Genomic DNA, 20,703 nt, shown 5'->3' with positions numbered 1-20,703 from the left:
CTGATTCCTTGGCTTACAGGCCAGACTCAGGAAGGCCTGTTGGATATTAGCTCTGCTACTACCCTGTAAGAGGCTCTCTGGAGAATCTGAGTCATTTTGGAAAACTTTAAAAAATCATACCTTCTCTTAAAAAAAAAAAGCCTCAAAGCACACGTAAAATGACCAAATCTGTTCATTAAATTACTTTTAAAACCAGTAGTAAGAATAAGAAAAAAAATTTTACAGAGGCAAAGAAGCATGAAAGCAGCCAGTAATCTTATCACCCTAGAGAGATCAGGGCGACTAAGAAAAATGGGTCTCCTATCGGGTACTAAGATTTAAACACCTCAGCTTTAGGAAAAATCTCCCAGCTTTAAGTGTTGAGTAGAACACTCCGAACAGAGCTGGTCTGAGACAGTCCCCTACACTATGAAGTGAATGATACCCTGGAATTGTGCATTGTACACCCTTCACAACCATAATGGTGATCCTGAAAGCATTCTTAGTGGTCTAAGGTGGGCTTTAGGTCAAGGTTGAAAAACAACCCTACTTACACAGACGATGGGATTTCCCCTGCATTGCCAGTCACTGTATCTGGCTTTGGTTCAGGTTTCTGGGTAGTTGTTGCCCGGCAGGGAGGATCTGGAGGCCTCACTGGGGGTCGGATGATGGTTGGCTTTTCTCCTGGAGGCCGCACTATGCTGAAACTGTCAGAGTCTCCTGGAAAAGAGAACAACAAGAACTTGGGCAGTGAGCCAAATGGAACACTACTCCTCAGCAGGTACCCAATATTTCAGCTATTGTGGGAACCTCCCTTGGTCTCCATTTCTTTTTGGTAACTAACAACTCTGGATTAAAAAAATATATTCTTCCAGCAGCTGTCCCTTTAGAAAGTCTATGTTAGAACCTCAGCTCTGGAGCTTCATATTTGTGTGACCTAGGGTATGTCACATCAATTTGCTCAGTCTCAGTTTCCTCAACCATATAATCAAGACTAATAATATGTTATCTTACAAAGACATTGAGGTGATTTACTAGGGTAGTAATGTTTAGTACTGTCAATGGCACATAACAGGTGCTTAGTCAATGTTTGATGATAAATTTGTTACATTCATCATCACCAAAAATGAGTCTCTTTTTCACTTAAGCCTTGACTATTGTGGCAGTCTCCTAACTCTCCTTTCTGCCTCTGTCTCTAGTATCCAGGTCACTCAGTACAAAATAAATACATATAATTTTTTAATAAAATGATTCTGGCAGGAATATTGTGAAACATATGCATGCACACATTGCTGGTGGCACTGTACCCTGGGCTTATTCTAACTAGAGAGCCATCAAGAATTCTGGAACAGAGTCTCATCCACCAAAGGGCAGACAGGAGAAGCAAGAAGAACTACAGTCCTGCAGCCTGTGGAAGAACAACCACATTCACAGAAAGATAGAAAAGATGAAAAGGCAGAGGGCTATATACCAGATGAAGGAACAAGATAAAACCCCAGAAAAACAACTAAATGAAGTGGAGATAGGCAACCTTCCAGAAAAAGAATTCAGAATAATGATAGTGAAGATGATCCAGGACTCAAAAAAGGAATGGAGGCAAAGATCAAGAAGATGCAAGAAATGTTTAACAAAGACCTAGAAGAATTAAAGAACAAACAAACAGAGATGAACAATACAATAACTGAAATGAAAACTACACTAGAAGGAATCAATAGCAGAATAACAGAGGCAGAAGAACGGGTAAGTGACTTGGAAGACAGAATGGAGGAATTCACTGCTGTGGACCAGAATAAAGAAAAAAGAATGAAAAGAAATTAAGACAGCCTAAGATACTTCAGGGAAAACATTAAATGCAACAACATTCGCATTATAGGGGTTCCAGAAGCAGAAGAGAGAGAGAAAGGACCAGAGAAAATATTTCAAGAGATTATAGTTGAAAACTTCCCTAACATGGGAAAGGAAATAGCCACCCAAGTCCAGGAAGTGCAGTGAGTCCCATACAGGTTAAACCCAATGAGAAACACACCGAGACTCATAGTAATCAAATTGGCAAAAATTAAAGACAAAGAAAAATTATTGAAAGCAGCAAGGGAAAAACGACAAATGACATACAAGAAACTCCCATAAGGTTAACAGCTGATTTCTCAGCAGAAACTCTACAAGCCTTAAGGGAGTGCCATGATATACTTAAACTGCTGAAAGGGAAGAACCTACAACCAAGATTACTCTACCAGGCAAGGATCTCATTCAGATTTGATGGAGAAAGCAAAAGCTTTACAGACAAGCAAAAGCTAAGAGAATTCAGCACCACCAAACCAGCTCTACAATAAATGCTAAAGGAATTTCTCTAAGTGGGAAACACAAGAGAAGAAAAGAACCTACAAAACCAAACCCAAAACAATTAAGAAAATGGTCATAGGAACATACGTATTGATAATTACCTTAAACGTGAGTGGATAAAATGCTCCAACCGAAAGACACATGCTTGCTGAATGGATACAAAAAATGACCCATATATATGATGTCTACAAGAGACCCACTTCAGACCTAGGGACACATACAGACTGAAAGTGAGGGGATGGAAAAATATATTCCATGCAAAGGGAAATCAAAATAAAGCTGGAGTAGCTATACTCATATCAGATAAAATAGACTTTAAAATAAAGAATGTTACAAGAGACAAGGAAGGACACTACGTAATGATCAAGGGATCAACCCAAGAAGAAGATATAACAATTATAAATGTATATGCACCCAACATAGGAGCAGCTCAAAACTTAAGGCAACGGCTAACAACTATAAAACAGGAAATCGACAGTAACACAATAATAGTGGGGGATTTTAACACCTCACTTACACCTATGGACAGATCATCCAAAATGAAAATAAATAAGAAAACAGAAGCTTTAAATTACACAATAGACCAGACAGATTTAATTGATATTTATGGGACATTCCATCCAAAAACAGCAGATTACACTTTCTTCTCAAGTGTGCACAGAACATTCTCCAGGATAAATCACATCTTGGGTCACAAATCAAGCCTCAGTAAAATTAAGAAAATTGAAATCATACCAAGCATCTTTTCTGAACCACAACGCTATGAGATTAGAAATGAATTACAGGGAAAAAAACGTAAAAAACACAAACACATGGAGGCTAAACAATACCTTACAAAATTACCAAGAGATCACTGAAGAAATCAATGAGGAAATCAAAAAATACCTAGAGACAAATGACAATGCAAACACAATGATCCAAAACCTATGGGATGCAGCAAAAGCAGTTCTAAGGTGGACGTTTATAGCTATACAAGCCTACCTCAAGACACAAGAAAAATCTCAAGTAAACAATCTAACATTACACCTAAAGCAACTAGAAGAAGAAAAACAAACAAAACCCAAAGTTAGCAGAAGGAAAGAAATCATAAAGGTCAGAACAGAAATAAATGAAATAGGAACAAAGAAAACAATAGCAAAGATCAATAAAACTAAAAGCTGGTTCTTTGAGAAGATAAACAAAATTGATAAAACATTAGCCAGACTCATCAAGAAAAAGAGGGAGAACACTCAAATCAATAAAATTAGAAATGAAAAAGGAGAAGTTACAGCAGACACCACAGAAATACAAAGCATCCTGAGACTACTACAAGCAACTCTATGCCAATAAAATGGACAACCTGGAAGAAATGGACAAATTCTTAGAAAGGTATAACCTTCCAAGACTTAACCAGGAAGAAATAGAAAATATGAACAGACCAATCACAAGTAATGAAATTGAAACTGTGGTTAAAAATCTTCCAACAGGGCTTCCCTGGTGGCACAGTGGTTGAGAGTCCGCCTACCGATGCAGGGGACGTGTGTTCGTGCCCCGGTCCAGAAGGATCCCACATGCCATGGAGCAACTGGGCCCATGGGCCATGGCTGCTGGGCCTGCACGTCCGGAGCCTGAGCTCTGCAGTGGAAGGGGCCACAGCAGTGAGAGGCCCGGTTACAGAAAAAAATAATAATAATAATGATTCTTCCGACAAACAAAAGTCCAGGACCAGATGGCTTCAGAGGTGAATTCTATCAAACATTTAGGGAAGAGATAATACCCATCCTTCTCAAACTCTTCCAAAAATTGCAGAGGAAGGAATACTCCCATACTCATTCTATGAGGAAGCCATCACTCTGAAACCAAAACCAGACAAAGATACTACAAAAAAAAGAAAATTACAGACCAATATCACTGATGAATATAGATGCAAAAATCCTCAACAAAATACTACCAAACAGAATCCAACAAGACATTAAAAGGATCATACAGCATGATCAAGTGGGATTTATCCCAGGGATGCAAGGATTCTTCAATATACGCAAATCAATCAATGTGATAAACCATATTAACAAATTGAAGGATAAAAACCATATGATCATCCCAATAGATGCAGAAAAAGCTTTTGACAAAATTCAACACCAATTTATGATAAAAACTCTCCAGAAAGTGGGCATAGAGGGAACCTACCTCAGCATAATAAAGGTCATATATGACAAACCCACAGCAAACATCATTCTCAATGGTGAAAAACTGAAAGCATTTCCTCTAAGATCAGGAATGAGACAAGGATGTCCACTCTCACCACTATTATTCAACAGTTTTGGAAGTCCTAGCCACGGCAATCAGAGAAGAAAAAGAAATAAAAGGAATACAAATTGGAAAAGAAGAAGTTAAAAAAAAAAGAAGTAAAACTGTCACTGTTTGCAGATGACATGATACTATACATAGAGAATCCTAAAGATGATATCAGAAAACTACTAGAGCTAATCAATGAATTTGGTAACGTTTCAGGATACAAAATTAATGCTCAGAAATCTCTTGCATTCCTATACACTAATAATGAAAAACCTGAAAAAGAAATTAGGGAAACACTCCCATTTACCATTGCAACAAAAAGAATAAAATACCTCGGAATAAACCTACCTACCATACAGGCAAAAGACCTGTATGCAGAAAAGTATAAGACAATGATGAAAGAAATGAAAGATGATACCAACAGATGGAGAGATATACCATGTTCTTGGATTGGAAGAAACAATATTGTGAAAATGACTATACTGCCCAAAGCAAGCTAGAGATTCAATGCAATCCCTATCAAGTTACCAATGGCATTTATTATGGAACTAGAACAAATCATCTTAAAATTTGTATGGAGACAAAAAAGACCCCGAATAGCCAAAGCATTCTTGATGGAAAAAAATGCAGCTGGAGGAATCAGACTCCCTGACTTCAGGCTATACTACAAAGCTACAGTAATCAAGACAATATGGTACTGGCACAAAAACAGAAAGATAGATCAATGGAACAAGATAGAAAGCCCAGAGATAAACCCATGCACCTATGGTCAACTAATCTATGACAAAGGAGGCAAAGATATACAATGGAGAAAAGAAAGTCTCTTCAGTAAGTGGTGCTGGGAAAACTGGACAGCTACATGTAAAAGAATGAAATTAGAACACTCCCTAACACCATACACAAAAATAAACTCAAAATGGATTCGAGACCTAAATGTAAGACTGGACACTTTAAAACTCTTAGAGGAAAACATAGGAAGAACACTCCTTGACATAAATCACAGCAAGATCTTTTTTGATCTACCTCCTAGAGTAATGGAAATAAAAACAAAAATAAACAAATGGGACCTAATGAAACTTAAAAGCTTTTGCACAGCAAAGGAAACCATAAACAAGATGAAAAGACAATCCTCAGAATGGGAGAAAAAATTTGCAAACGAATTAACAGACAAAGGATTAATCTCCAAAATATATAAACAGCTCATGCAGATTAATATTAAAGAAACAAACAACACAATCCAAAAATGGGGAGAAGACCTAAATTGACATTTCTCCAAAGAAGGCATACAGATGGCCAAGAAGCTCATGAGAATCTGGTCAACATTACTAATTATTAGAGAAATGCAAATCAAAACTACAATGAGCTATCACCTCACACCAGTTAGAATGGGCATCCTCAGAAAATCTACAAACAACAAATGCTGGAGAGGGTGTGGAGAAAAGGGAACCCTCTTGCAATGTTGGCAGGAATGTAAATTGATACAGCCACTATGGAGAACAGTATGGAGGTTCTTTAAAAAACTAAAAATAGATTTACCATATGATCCAGCAGTCCCACTACTGAGCATATACCCAGAGAAAACCATAATTGAAAAAGACACATGCACCCACTCTTCATTGCAGCACTATTTACAATAGCCAGGTCATGGAAGCAGCCTAAATGCCCATCAACAGACAAATGGATAAAGAAGATGTGGTACATATATACAATGGAATATTACTCAGCCATAAAAAGGAAAGAAATTGAGTCATTTGTTGAGACGTGGACGGATCTAGAAAGTGTCATACAGAGTGAAGTAAGTCAGAAAGAGAAAAACAAATATTGTATATTAAGGCATGTATGTGGAACCTCAAAAAATTGTACAGATGAGCCAGTTTGCAGGGCAGATGTTGAGACACAGTTGTAGAGAACAGACATATGGACACCAAGGGGGGAAAACTGTGGTGGGGTGGGGATGGTGGTGTGCTGAATTGGGCGATGGTGATTGACATGTATACACTGATGTGTATAAAATTGATGACTAAGAAGAACCTCCAGTATAAAAAAACAACATAAACAAAACAAAACAAAACAAAAATAATTCTGGAACAATGTGAATGAAATGCAAAATAATATATGTGATACAGTTCATGCTCATTGATCCAGTTGATCCACTTTGGGGAACAGGCCCAAAGGAATTAACCCAAAACAAAAAAAAAATATGGAAAACAAGTAGCACAAAAACATGATTCTTAACAGCAAAAGTTCAGACCCAAACACAAAGGCTGATAAGCAAACAATTCAATTCTTACAAGCATTTAACCAATACATATTATGCATGAAATGACAAGATTTTAGGCTAGGTCAAAAAACTTATTCATATAAAATAATATTAATTGAAAAAATGTCCACGAAAAATGTTCATGGCCTGATGAACACCATCTGGAAATAGACACGTTTGCAACTATGCAAGGGTGTTAGTAGATCTTGATATTCATTCATTTTTTGTCAGTAAACCTTGATATTCATTGCTTTCTTCTACAAAATTTTTAAAGGTAAATGTAAAAAATATTAACTTTAATACATATAATACTGTTGTAAGGTTTACCTTAAGTATTTCCACACTATATTTCTTCTCCTTAAAGATTTTCTCAGTGGCTATAAAATGTACAGGATAAGTTCGAACTCCTTAACATAAATTCAAGGCCCTCTATGAGCTAGTCCAAAATTATTAAACCAGGTACTAGTGCTAGACTTTAAATACCAGCTCTACTTTTGTTAAACTGGTCTCCTCACTGGCCCTATCAAAGCAGCAAGCCCTTGACTCTTCTAGATGAGACAGTATGGTACAGTGTGGAAGTTAAGAGTCTGGAGTTGGGCAGACCCTGCTTTCAGGCCTTGTTCTGCTACTTCCAAACTGTGGGACCCTGTGCAGTTATTTCAACTCTTTGACTATCAAGGTATTCATCTGGGAAATGGATATAATAACCTGTCCTCACAAGGTGGTTGTAAGGACTAAATTAGATGGCTGTTAGAGAATACCTAGCATGTAGCGTGGATAAGTAAGTGTTAGACTCTGTTCTGCTTCTTACCCGATATATGTCCCTGTTCTCATGTCTTATCTGTATTGTAACTACCCCTAAACAGTCAGCTCAAATCTCAATCCTCTGAACACTTGAGCTGGCATTGGTAATTTCCATCCATGTAAGCACTCACGAAGTACTTATATATTGCTCCATGGCTTTTTAAAATTCCTCCAGTTAGTCATTCTGGTGAGGGAGACAGATATGAAAAAAGATAATGATAATACAGTGTGATTAGTGTTCTAATGGAGGTATGAACCAAGTACTATTAATTTACACACATAGAAATTCTGGCTCCCAATCTAGGCTGTATCTTACATTTCTGGACATGCCATTCCCCTTAGCACCAGGTCGGGTAAACAGAATTACAGCTAAAGAGTGACGAAAATTTGTAATTTGTAATTTAGAAAACCCATACTTTTGCTGAAGTTGTGCCCTCTTGTCCCTATTTCTACTATACTGGAAAGTAAGAATGAGGAAACAATAGTTCACAGGTTCAAAGCTTCTTATAGGAAGGTAAAGTGATAGTTCTGCCTTACTGGGAAGAACACAGACTTTGATGCCTGCCAGACTTGCTAAGACTTAGATCCCAGATCTGCCAGTTACTCACTATGAACTTTTGGCAATTAACACCTTTGGGAGCCTCAGTTTTCTAGTAGAAATATAATAATAATAATAATAATAATAATAATAATAATAATAATAATAATAATATATACTTCACAATAAGTTTGTGAGGATCAGAAATATTATGCTAGTACCTAGTACAGTGCCAGGAACATAGCAGATACTTAATAAATGGTAAATATAATGCACCTAACATAGAAGCACCAAATATATAAGGCAATTATTAACAGACTTAAAGGAAGAAATTGATAGCAACACAATAATAGTAGGGGACTTTTAACACCCAACATACATCAATGGATAGATCATCCATACAGAAAGTCAACAAGGAAATAGCAGTCCTAAATGAAACATTAGACCAGATGGATTTGATTGATTTGTACAGGGCATTCCATCCAAAAGTAGCAAAATAAATATTCTCAAGTGCACATGGAACATTCTCAAGGATAGACCATATGTTGGGACACAAAACAAGTCTCAATAAATTTAAGAAGATTGAAATCATATCAGGCAACTTTTCCAATCACAATGGAATGAAACTAGTAATCACCTACAAGAATCTACAAGAATTACAAATACATGGGGAATGAACAACATACTACTGAAAAAATATTGGGAAAACAAAGAAATCAAAGGAGAAATTGAAAATTACCTGAAGACAAATGAAAATGAAAATACGACATACTTAAATTTATGGAATGCAACGAAAGTGGTACTAACAGGGAAGTTTATAGCAGCACAGGCCTACCTCAAGAAACAAGAAACAAATCTCAAAGAAACAATCTAACCTTACACTAAATGAACTATAAAAACAAAGGAAAAAAAACGAAGCTCAAAGTCAGTACAAGAAAGGAAATAATAAAGATCACAGTGGAAATAAATGAAATAGAGACCAAAAAGACAATAGAAAAGATCAATGAAGCTAAGAGCTGTTTCTTTGAAAAGATAAACAAAATTAACAAACCTTTAGTTAGACACTAAGAAAAAAGAGAAAAGTCTCTGATAAGTAAAATCAGAAATGAAAGAACAGACATAATAACAGATACCACAGAAATACAAATAATTATAAAAAATGTTATGAACAGCTATATGCCAACAAATCAGCCAACCTAGAAGAAATGGACAAATTCTTGAATCCCAACCTTCCAAGACTAAGTCATGAAGAAAGAAAATCTGAATAGACTGATCACTAATAAAGAAGTTAAAAGAGTAAACAAAAACCTCTACCAAATAAAAGTCCAGGATGATACAGCTTTGCAGGTGAATTCTACCAAACATTCAAAGAAGATTTAATACCTATCCTTCTCAAACTTTTCTAAAAACTTAAAGAGGAGGAAAAACTTCCTAACTGATTTCACAAGGCCAACACTACCCTGATACCAAAACCAGACAAGGACAACACACACACACACACACACACACACACACACACACACACACAGTTACAGGCTAATATCTCTCATGAACATGGATGCAAAAATCCTCAACAAAATATTAGCAAATCCAATAAAATACATTAAAAGGATCATACATTGTGATCAAGTGAGATTTACTCCAGGGATGCAAGGATGCTTCAATATGTACAAATCAATCAGTGTATACACCACACATTAACAAAATGAAAACTCAAAAATGCATCATCTCAATAGATGTAGAAAAAGCATTTGACAAGATTCAATAACCACATATGATAAAAATTCTCAATAAAATGGGTATAGAAAGAAGTACCTCAACATAATAAAGGCCATATATTACAAACTCACAGGCAACATCATACTCAATGGTGAAAAACTGAAAGCTATCCCTCTAAGATCAGGAACAAGAGAAGGATGCCCATTCTCACCACTCTTATTAAACATAGAATTGGAAGTCCTAGCCAGAGCAATTAGGCCATAAAAAGAAATAAAACGCATCTAAATTGGAAAGGAATAAGTAAAACTGTCACTATTTGCAGATGATATTATTTTATACATAGAAAACCCTAAAGACTCCATCAAAGAAGTATTAGAAATAATAAACAAATACAGTAAACTTAAAGGGTACAAAATCAACACACAAAAATACGATGTGTTTCTATATGCTAACAATGAACTATCAGAAAGAAAAATTAAGAAAATAATCCCATTTACAATTGCAGCAAAAATAACAAAATACCTAGGAATAAATTTAACTAAGGGGGTGAAAGACCTGTACACTGAAAGGTATAAGGCATTGTTGAAAGAAATTGAAGAAGACACAAATAAATGGAAAGTTATTCCATGCCCATGGGTTGGAAGAATTGTCATTGTTAAAATGCTCATATTACCAAAAGCAATCTAAAGTTTTTGTGCAATCCCTATCAAAATCCCAAGGACAGCTTTCACATAAATAGAACAAAAAATTCTAAACGTTATATGGAACCAAAAAACAAGTTGAAAAGTCAAAGCAATTCTGAGTAAAAAAAGAACAAAGCTGGAGGTATTACATTCCCTGATTTTAAACTATATTACAAAGCTACTGTAATGAAACAGCATGGTATTGGTAGAAGAACAGACATATCAATAAAAGAGAACTGAAGCCCTGAAATAAACCCATGCCCACATGGAAAATTAATTAATGACAAAGGAGCAAAGATCACAGAATGCAGAAAGATATTTTCTTCAATAAATGGTGCTGGGAAAACTGGACAGCCACAAAGAAAGGAAAGAAAGAAACTAGACCACTATCTCACAACATACAAAAAAAAATTAACTCAAAATAAAGACGAGTGTAAAGCCTGAAATAATAACACTCCTAAAAGAAAACATAGGGAGTGCATTCTTTGACATTGATCTTAGTAATATATTTTTTAATATTCTCCTCGCACAAGAGAAACAAAAGCAAAAATAAGCAAATAGGACTATATCAAACTAAAAAGCTTCTGAACAGCAAAGAAAAACTTCCTCAAAAATTGAAAAGACAACCTACTGAATAGGAGAAAATATTTTTCAAATCATATAACTGATAAGGGGTTAATGTTCAAAATATTTAAAGAACTAATAAAACTCAACAACAAAAAACCCCAAACAACCTAATTTAAAAATGGACAGAGTAGCTGTATGGACATTTTTCCAAAGAAGATATACTGATGGCCAACAGGAACATTAAAAAGTGTTCAACATCATTAATTATTAGGAAATGTAAATCAAAGTCCCAATGAGATAGCACATCATGCCCATTAGAAGGGCTATTTTTTAAAAGACAAGAAATAACAGATGTTGAGAGGGTGTGGAGAAAAGGGAATCCTCATACACTGTTGGTGGGAATGTAACTTGGTACAGCACCTTAGAAAACAGTATGGAGATTCCTCAAAAAATTAAGAATACAACTACCATACGATCCATGTACTCTACTACGGGGCATTTATATAAATAACATGAAAACACTAATTCAAAAAAATATATGCACCCCTATGTTCATCACAGCATTATTTATAATAGTTAAGATATGGAAAGACCTAAGTGCTCAGCAATGGATGAATAAAGATGTGATATATGCAAAGGAATACTATTCTGCCATAAAAAGATGAAATACTGCCATTCTCAAAAACATGGATGAACCTTGAGTGTATTATGCTAAGTGAAAGAAGTCAGATGGAGAAAAACAAATAGCAAGTGACTTAACTCATGTGGAAATAAACAAAGAGACAAAAAATATCAAAGAAGAAAAAACCAAAATGAACAAACCAAAACAAACACATAAGTAAGAGAAGAGCCATGATTATTATGAATGGTTTTTATGTTCTTGCCCACCATTCCAATATTAGTGGTAACAAACTGGAACAGATTTCTACTTAAATATGTACAACCTCAGAAAGATCTCAAGGTACAAAGTAGTTGAGGTAGAGATGGGTTCAAGATGGCAGAGTAGAAGGATGTGCGCTAACTCCCTCTTACAAGAGCACTGGAATCACAACAAACTGCTGAACAATCATTGACAGGAAGACAGTGGAACTCATCAAAAAAGATACCTCACATCCAAAGACAAAGGAGAAACTGCAATGAGATGGTAGGAGGAGCGCAATCATAATAAAATAAAATCCCATAACCGCTGGGTGGGTAACTCACAAACTGGAGAACAATTATACCACAGAAGTCCATCCACTGGAGTGAAGGTTCTGAGCCCCACTTAAAGCTTTCCAACCTGAGGGTACGGCAACGGGAGGAGGAATTCCCAGAGAATCAGACTTTGAAGGCTAATGGGATTTGACTGCAGGGCTTCAACAGGACTGCAGGAAACAGAGACTCCACTCTTGGAGGGCACACACAAAGTAATGTGCACATCAGGACCCAGAGGGAACGAGCAGTGACCCAATAGGAGACTGAACCAGACCTACCTGCTAGTGTTGGGGGGTCTCCTGCAGAGGCAGGGCCAGCTGTGGCTCACCATGGGGACAAGGACACTGGCAGCAGAAATTCTGGGAGGTACTCCTTGGCATGACCCCACCCAGCATCTGCCATTAGCCTCAGCAAAGAGCCGGGTATGCTCCAGTGTTGGGTCACCTCAGGCCAAACAGCCAACAGGGAGGGAACCCAGCCTCACCCATCAGCAGACAAGCAGATTAAAGTTTTACTGAGCTCTGCCCACCAGAGAAACACCCAGCTCTACCCACCACCAGTCCCTCCCATTAGGCAGTTTGCACAAGCCTCTTAGATAGCATCATCCACCAGAGGTCAGACAACAGAAGCAAGAAGAACTACAATCCTGCAGCCTGTGAAACAAAAACAACATTCACAGAAAGACGACAGAGAAAATGAAAAGGCAGAGGATGACGTACCAGATGAAGGAACAAAATAAAACCCCAGAAAAACAACTAAATGAAGTGGAGATAGGCAACCATGCAGAAAAAGAATTCAGAATAATGACAGTGAAGATGATCCAGGACGTTGGAAAAAGAATGGAGGCAAAGATTGAGAAGATGCAAGAAAGGTTTAACAAAGATCTAGAAGAATTAAAGATCAAACACCTAGAAGAATTAAAGAACAAACAAAGGGCTTCCCTGGTGGTGCAGTTGTTGAGGGTTCACCTGCCGATGCAGGGGACACGGGTTTGTGCCCAAGTCCGGGAGGACCCCACATGCCATGGAGCGGCTGGGCCCGTGAGACATGGCCGCTTAGCCAGCGCGTCTGGAGCCTGTACTCCACAGCGGGAGAGGCCACAGCAGTGAGAGGCCCGTGTACCACACACACAAAAAAAAGAACAAACAAAGAGAGACTAACAATACAATAACTGACATGAAAAATACACTAGATGAAATCAATAGGAGAATAATGGAGGCAGAAGAAACGATAAGTGACCTGGAAGACAGAATGGTGGAATTCACTGCCGCAGAACAGAATAAAGAAAAAAAGAATGAAAAAAATGAAGACAACATAAGAGACCTCTGGGACAACCTTAAACACAACAACATTTGCATTACAGGGGTGCCAGAAGGAGAAGAGGGAGTGAAAGGAACCAAGAAAATATTTGAAGAGATTATAGTTGAAAACTTCCCTAACATGGGAGAAGAAATAGCTACCCAAGTCCAGGAAGTACAGAGAGTCCCATACAGGATAAACCCAAGGAGAAACACCCCAAGACACACAGTAATCAAACTTACAAAAACTAAAAACAAAGAAAAATTATTAAAAGCAACAGGGAAAAATAACATAGAAGGGAACTTGCATAAGGTTAACAGCTGATTTCTTAACAGAAACTCTACAAGCCAGAAGTGAGTGGCATGATATACTTAAAGTGATGAAAGGGAAGAACCTACAACCAAGAATACTCTACCTGGCAAGGATCCCATTCAGATTCGACAGAGAAATCAAAAGCTTTACAGAAAAGCAAAAGCTAAGAGAACTTAGCACCACCAAACCAGCTCTACAACAAATGCTAAAGGAACTTCTTTTTTTTATATTATTTTTTATTAGTTTCTGCTTTATAATAAAGGAACTTCTTTAAGTGGGAAACACAAGAGAAGAAAAGAACCTACAAAAACAAACAAAAAACAATTAAGAAAATGGTAATAGGAACATACATATCAATAATTACCTTAAATATGAATGCATTAAATGCTCCAACCAAAAGACACAGGCTCACTGAATGGATACAAAAACAAGACCCATATATATGCTGCCAACAAGAGACACACATCAGACCTAGGGACACATACAGATTGAAAGTGAGGGGATGGAAAAAGATATTCCATGCAAATGGAAATCAAGAGAAAGCTGGAGTACCAATACTCATATCACAAAAAATAGACTTTAAAATAAAGAATGCTACAAGAGACATGGAAGGACACTACATAATGGTCAGGGGATCCGTCCAAGAAGAAGAGATAACAATTATAAATATATACACACCCAATATAGGAGCACATCAATACATAAGGCAAATGCTAACAGCTATGAAAGAGGAAATCAACAGTAACACAATACTAGTGGGGGAATTTAACACCCCACTTACACAAATGGACAGATCAACCAGACAGAAAATTAATAAGGAAACACAAGCTTTAAATGACAAAATAGACCAGATAGATATAACTGATATTTATGGGCCATTCCATCTGAAAACAGCAGATTACACTTTCTTCTCAAGTGCACATGGAACATTCTCCAGGATAGATAACATCTTTGGTCACAAATCAAGCCTTGGTACATTTAAGAAAATTGAAATCTTATCAAGCATCTTTTCCGACCACAAGGCTATGAGATTAGAAATAAATTACAGGGGAAAAATATGAAAAAAAAGAAACACACACACATGGAATCTAAACAATTACTAAATTACTAAATATCCAAGACATCACTGCCGAAATCAAAGAGGAAATTAAAAAATACCTAGAGACAAATGACAATAAAAACACGACGATCCAAAACCTGTAGATGCAGCAAAAGCAGTTCTAAGAAGGAAGTTTATAGCAATACAATCCTACCTCAAGAAACAAGAAAAATCTCAAATAAACAATCTAACCTCACACCTAAAGTAACTAGAGAAAGAAGAATAAACAAAACCCAAAGATAGTAGAAGGAAAGAAATGATAAAGATCAGAGCAGAAATAAATGAAATAGAAACAAAGAAAACAATAGCAAAGATCAATAAAACTAAAAGCTGCTTCCTTCAGAAGATAAACAGAATTGATTAACCTTTAGCCAGACTCATCAAGAAAAAGAGGGAGAGGACTCAAATCAATAAAATTAGAAATGAAAAAGGAGAAGTTAGAATGGACACCATAGAAATACAAAGCATCATAAGAGAGACTACTACAAGCAACTGTATGCCAATAAAATGGACAACCTGGAAGAAATGGACCAATTCTTAGAAAGTATAACCTTCCAATCCGAACCAAGAATAAATAGAAACTATGAACAGATAAATCACAAGTAATGAAATTGAAACTGTGATTAAAAATCTTCCAACACAAAAAACTTAAGGACCAGAATGCTTCACAGGTGAATTCTATCAAACATTTAGAGAAGAGCTAATACCCATCCTTTTCAAACTCCTCCAAAAATTTTCAGAGGAAGGAACACACCCAGACTCATTCTACAAGGCCACCATCACCCCGATACCAAAACCAAAGATACAACAAAAAAAGAAAATTACAGACCAATATCACTGATGAAGATAGATGCAAAAATCCTCCACAAAATACTAGCAAACAGAATCCAATAACACATTAAAAGGATCATACACCATGATCAACTGGGATTTACCCCAGGGATGCAAGGATTCTTCAATATATGCAAATAAATCAATGTGAAACACCACATTAACAAATTGAAGAATAAAAACCATATGATCATTTCAATAGATACTGAAAGAACTTTTGACAAAAGACAACACCTATTTATGATAAAATACTAGCCAGAAAGTGGGCATAGAGGGAACCTACCTCAGCATAATAAAGCCATGTACAACAAACCAACAGCAAACATCATTCTCAATGGTGAAAAACTGAAAGCATTTCTGCTAAGGTCAGGAACAAAACAAGGATGTCCACTCTTGTCACTATTATTCAACATAGTTCTGAAGTTGTAGCCATGGAAATCAGAGAAGAAAAAGAAATAAAAGGAATACAAACTGGAAAAGAAGAAGTAAAACTGTCACTGTTTGCAGATGACATGGTAATATACATAGATAATCCTAAAGATGCCACCAGGAAACTATTAGAGCTAATCAGTAAATTTGTTAAAGTTGCAGGATACAAAATTAATGCACAGAAATCTCTTGCATTCCTATACACTAATAATGAAAAATCAGAAAGATAAAATAAGGAAACACTCACATTCACTATTGCAACAAAAATAATAAAACACTTAGGAATAAACTTGCCTAAGGAGGTAAAAGACCTGTACTCAGAAAACTATAAGACATTGATGAAAGGAATCAAAGATGACACAAACAGGAGAGATATACCATGATCTTGGATTGGAAGAATCAATATTATGAAAGTGACTATACTACACAAGGCAATCTACAGATTCAATGCAATCCCAATCAAATTACCAATGGCATTTTTTACAGAACTAGAACAAAAAATTTAAAATTTGTATGGAGACACAAAAAACCCCAAATATCCAAAGCAGTCTTTAGGGGAAAAAAATGGAGCTGGAGGAATGAGACTGACTTCAGACTATATTACAAAGCTATGGTAATCAAGACAATATGGTACTGGCACAAAAGCAGGAATACAGATAAATGGAACAGGATAGAAAGCCCAGAGATAAACCCATGCACTTCACGGCATGCCTCGGTCTGGTGCAATGTCACGCCAGCCTCTGCCGCCGCAGGCTTGCCCTGCACTCCGTGCCCCTCACTCCCCTCGGCCTGAGTGAGCCAGAGCCCCCCAAATCAGCAGCTCCTTTAAACCCGTCCTGTCTGAGGGAAGAACAGATGCCCTATGGCGGCCTACATGCAGAGGTGGGGCCAAATCCAAAACTGAGACCTGGAAGCTGTGAGAACAAAGAAGAGACAGGGAAATCTCTCTGTGCAGCCTCAGAAGCAGCAGATTAAAGCTCCACAATCAACTTGATGTACCCTACATCTGTGGAATACATGAATAGACAACGAATCATCCCAAATTGAGGAGGTGGACTTTGAGAACAAGATTTAATATTTTTTCCCTTTTTCCTCTTTTTACAACCAATTATACCAAATTGAGGAGGTGGACTTTGAGAGCAAGATTTATGATTTTTTCCACTTTTTCTCTCTTTATGAATGTGTATGTGTATGCTTCTGTGTGAGATTTTCGCTGTATAGCTTTGCTTCAACCATTTGTCCCAGGGTTCTATCTGTCCGTTTTATTTTTTTAATTTTTTTTACTAATTACTTTTTATTTTAATAATGCTATTATATTTTATCATATTTCATTCTATTTTACCTTATCTTCTCTCTTTCTCTTTTTCCTACCTTCCCTTCCTCCATCCCTCCCTGCCCCTACCTCCTTTCTTTGTTTCTTTCTTTCTTTCCTTCCTCCCTCCCTCCCTCCTTTCTTTCTTTCTTTCTTTCTTCCTTCCTTTCTTTCTTTCTTTCCTTCCTCCCTCCTTACTTTCTTCCCTTCCTTCCTCCCTCCCTCCCTCTCTCCCTCTCTCCTTTCTTTCTTTCTCTCTCTCTCTCTTTCTTTCTTTCTTTCTCTCTTTCTTTCTTCTACTAATTATTTCTTTCTACTTTTTCTCGCTTTTATTCTGAGCTGGGTGGATGAAAGGCTCTTGGTGCTGCAGCCAGGAGTCAGTGCTGTGCCTCTGAAGTGGGAGAGCCAACTTCAGAACACTGGTCCAAAAGAGTCCCCCCAACTCCACATAATATCAAGTGGCGAAAATCTCCCAGGGATCTCCATCTCAACACCAGCACCCAGCTTCACTCAACGACCAGCAAGCTACAGTGCTGGTCACCCTATGCCAAGCAACTAGCAAGAGAGGAACACAACACCACCCATTAGAAGAGGGGCTGCCTAAAAACATAATAAGGTCACAGGCACCCCAAAACACACCACCAGACGTGGACCAGTACACCAGAAAGAAAAGATCGAGCCTCATCCACCAGAACAAAGGCACTATTCCCCTCCACCAGGAAGCCTACACAACCCACTGAACCAACCTTAGACACTAGGGACAGACACCAAAAACAACGGGAACTATGAACCTGCAGCCTCAAAAAAGGAGATCCCAAACACAGTAAGATAAGCAAAATGAGAAGACAGAAAAATACAGAGCAGGTGAAGGAGCAAGATAAAAACCCACCAGACCTAACAAATGAAGAGGAAATAGGCAGTCTACCTGAAAAAGAATTCAGAATAATGATAGTAAAGATGGTCCAAAATATTGGAAATAGAATAGACAAAATGCAAGAAACAGTTAACAAAGACCTAGAAGAACTAAAGATGAATCAAGCAACGATTAGAAACACAATAAATGAAATGAAAAATACTCTAGATGGGATCAATAGCAGAATAACTGTGGCAGAAAAACGGATAAGTGAGGTGGAAGATAAAATAGTTGAAATAATTGCTGCAGAGCAGAATAAAGAAAAAAGAATGAAAAGAACTGAGGACAGTCTCAGAGACCTCTGGGACAACAGTAAACGCACCAACATTCAAATTATAGGGGTTCCAGAAGAAGAAGAGAAAAAGAAAGGGACTGAGAAAATATTTGAAGAGATGATAGTTGAAAACTTCCCTAATATGGGAAAGGAAAGAGTTAATCAGGTCCAGGAGGCACAGAGAGCCCCATACATAATTAATCCAAGGAGAAATATGCCAAGACACATATTAATCAAACTGTCAAAAATTAAACACAAAGAAAACGTATTAAAAGCAGCAAGGGAAAAACAACAAATAACACACAAGGGAATCCCCATCAGGTTAACAGCTGATCTCTCAGCAGAACCTCTACAAGCCAGAAGGGAGTGGCAGGACATATTTAAAGTGATGAAGGAGAAAAACCTGCAACCAAGATTACTCTATCCAGCAAGGATCTCATTCAGAGTTGATGGAGAAATTAAAATCTTTACAGACAAGCAAAAGCTGAGAGAGTTCAGCACCACCAAACCAGATTTACAACAAATGCTGAAGGAACTTCTCTAGGCAAGAAACACAACAGAAGGAAAATACCTATAATAATGAACCCAAACCAATTAAGGAAATGGGAATAGGAACATACATATCAATAATTACCTTAAATGTAAATGGACTAAATGCTCCCACCAAAAGACACAGATTGGCTGAATGGATACAAAACCAAGACCCATATATATGCTGTCTACAAGAGACCCACTTCAGACCTAGAGACACATAGAGATTGAAAGTAAGGGGATGGAAAGTGATATTTCATACAAATGGAAATCAAAAGAAAGCTGGAGTAGCAATGCTTATATCAGACAAAATAGACTTTAAAATAAAGACTATTAGAAGAGACAAAGAAGGACACTACATAATGATAAAGGGATCAATCCAAGAAGATATAACAATTGTAAACATGTATGCACCCAACATAGGAGCACCTCAATACATAAGGCAAATACTATCAGCCATAAAAGGGGAAATCGACAGTAACACACTCATAGTAGGGGACTTCAACACCCCACTTTCACCAATGGACAGATCATCCAAAATGAAAATAAATAAGGAAACACAAGCTTAAAATGATACATTAAACAAGATGGACTTAATTGATATTTATAGGACATTCCATCCAAAAACAACTGAACACACATTTTTCTCAAGTGCTCATGGAACATTCTCCAGGATACATCATGTCTCGGGTCACAATTCAAGCCTTGGTAAATTTAAGAAAGTTGAAATTGTATCAAGTATCTCTTCTGACCACAACGCTATGAGACTACATATCAATTACAGGAAAAGATCTGTAAAAAATACAAACATACGGAGGCTAAACAATACACTACTTAATAATGAAGTGATCACTGAAGAAATCACAGAGGAAATTAAAAAAAATACCTAGAAACAAATGAAAATGGAGACACGATGACGCAAAACCTTTGGGATGCGGCAGAGGCAGTTCTAAGAGGGAAGATTATAGCAATACAATCCTACCTTAGAAACAGCTACCAGAAAACTACTAGAGCTAATCAATGAATTTGGTAAAGTAGTAGGATACAAAATTAATGCACAGAAATCTTTGGCATTCGTATATATTAATGATGAAAAATCTGAAAGTGAAATTAAGAAAACACTCCCACTTACCATTGCAACAAAAAGAATAAAATATCTAGGAATAAACCTACCTAAGGAGACAAAAGACCTGTATGCAAAAAATTATAAGGCAGTGATGAAAGAAATTAAAGATGATACAAATAGATGGAGAGATATATCATGTTCCTGGATTGGAAGGATCAATATTGTGAAAATGACTCTACTACCCAAAGCAATCTACGGATTCAATGCAATCCCTATCAA

General features: G+C 36.9%; 1 protein-coding gene across 4 annotated transcripts in view; it reads right to left on the bottom strand.

Annotated features, from left to right (window-relative positions):
* The window catches only part of OPHN1 (oligophrenin 1), a 646,402-nt gene that overhangs the window by 7,119 nt on the left and 618,580 nt on the right, over positions 1-20,703 (bottom strand). For all 4 annotated transcript variants that reach the window (XM_060086644.1, XM_060086647.1, XM_060086645.1 and 1 more), the window contains one exon: positions 534-699. In XM_060086644.1, coding sequence (XP_059942627.1) covers positions 534-699 — 166 coding nt within the window. The remainder of the gene's footprint in view (positions 1-533; positions 700-20,703) is intronic.

The sequence above is a fragment of the Mesoplodon densirostris genome, chromosome X (assembly GCF_025265405.1).
Source record: "Mesoplodon densirostris isolate mMesDen1 chromosome X, mMesDen1 primary haplotype, whole genome shotgun sequence".
NCBI classification, from domain to species: Eukaryota; Metazoa; Chordata; class Mammalia; order Artiodactyla; family Ziphiidae; genus Mesoplodon; species Mesoplodon densirostris.
The sequence above is the reverse complement of the archived record's forward strand: the minus strand, read 5'-3'. Positions and strand labels throughout refer to the sequence as shown.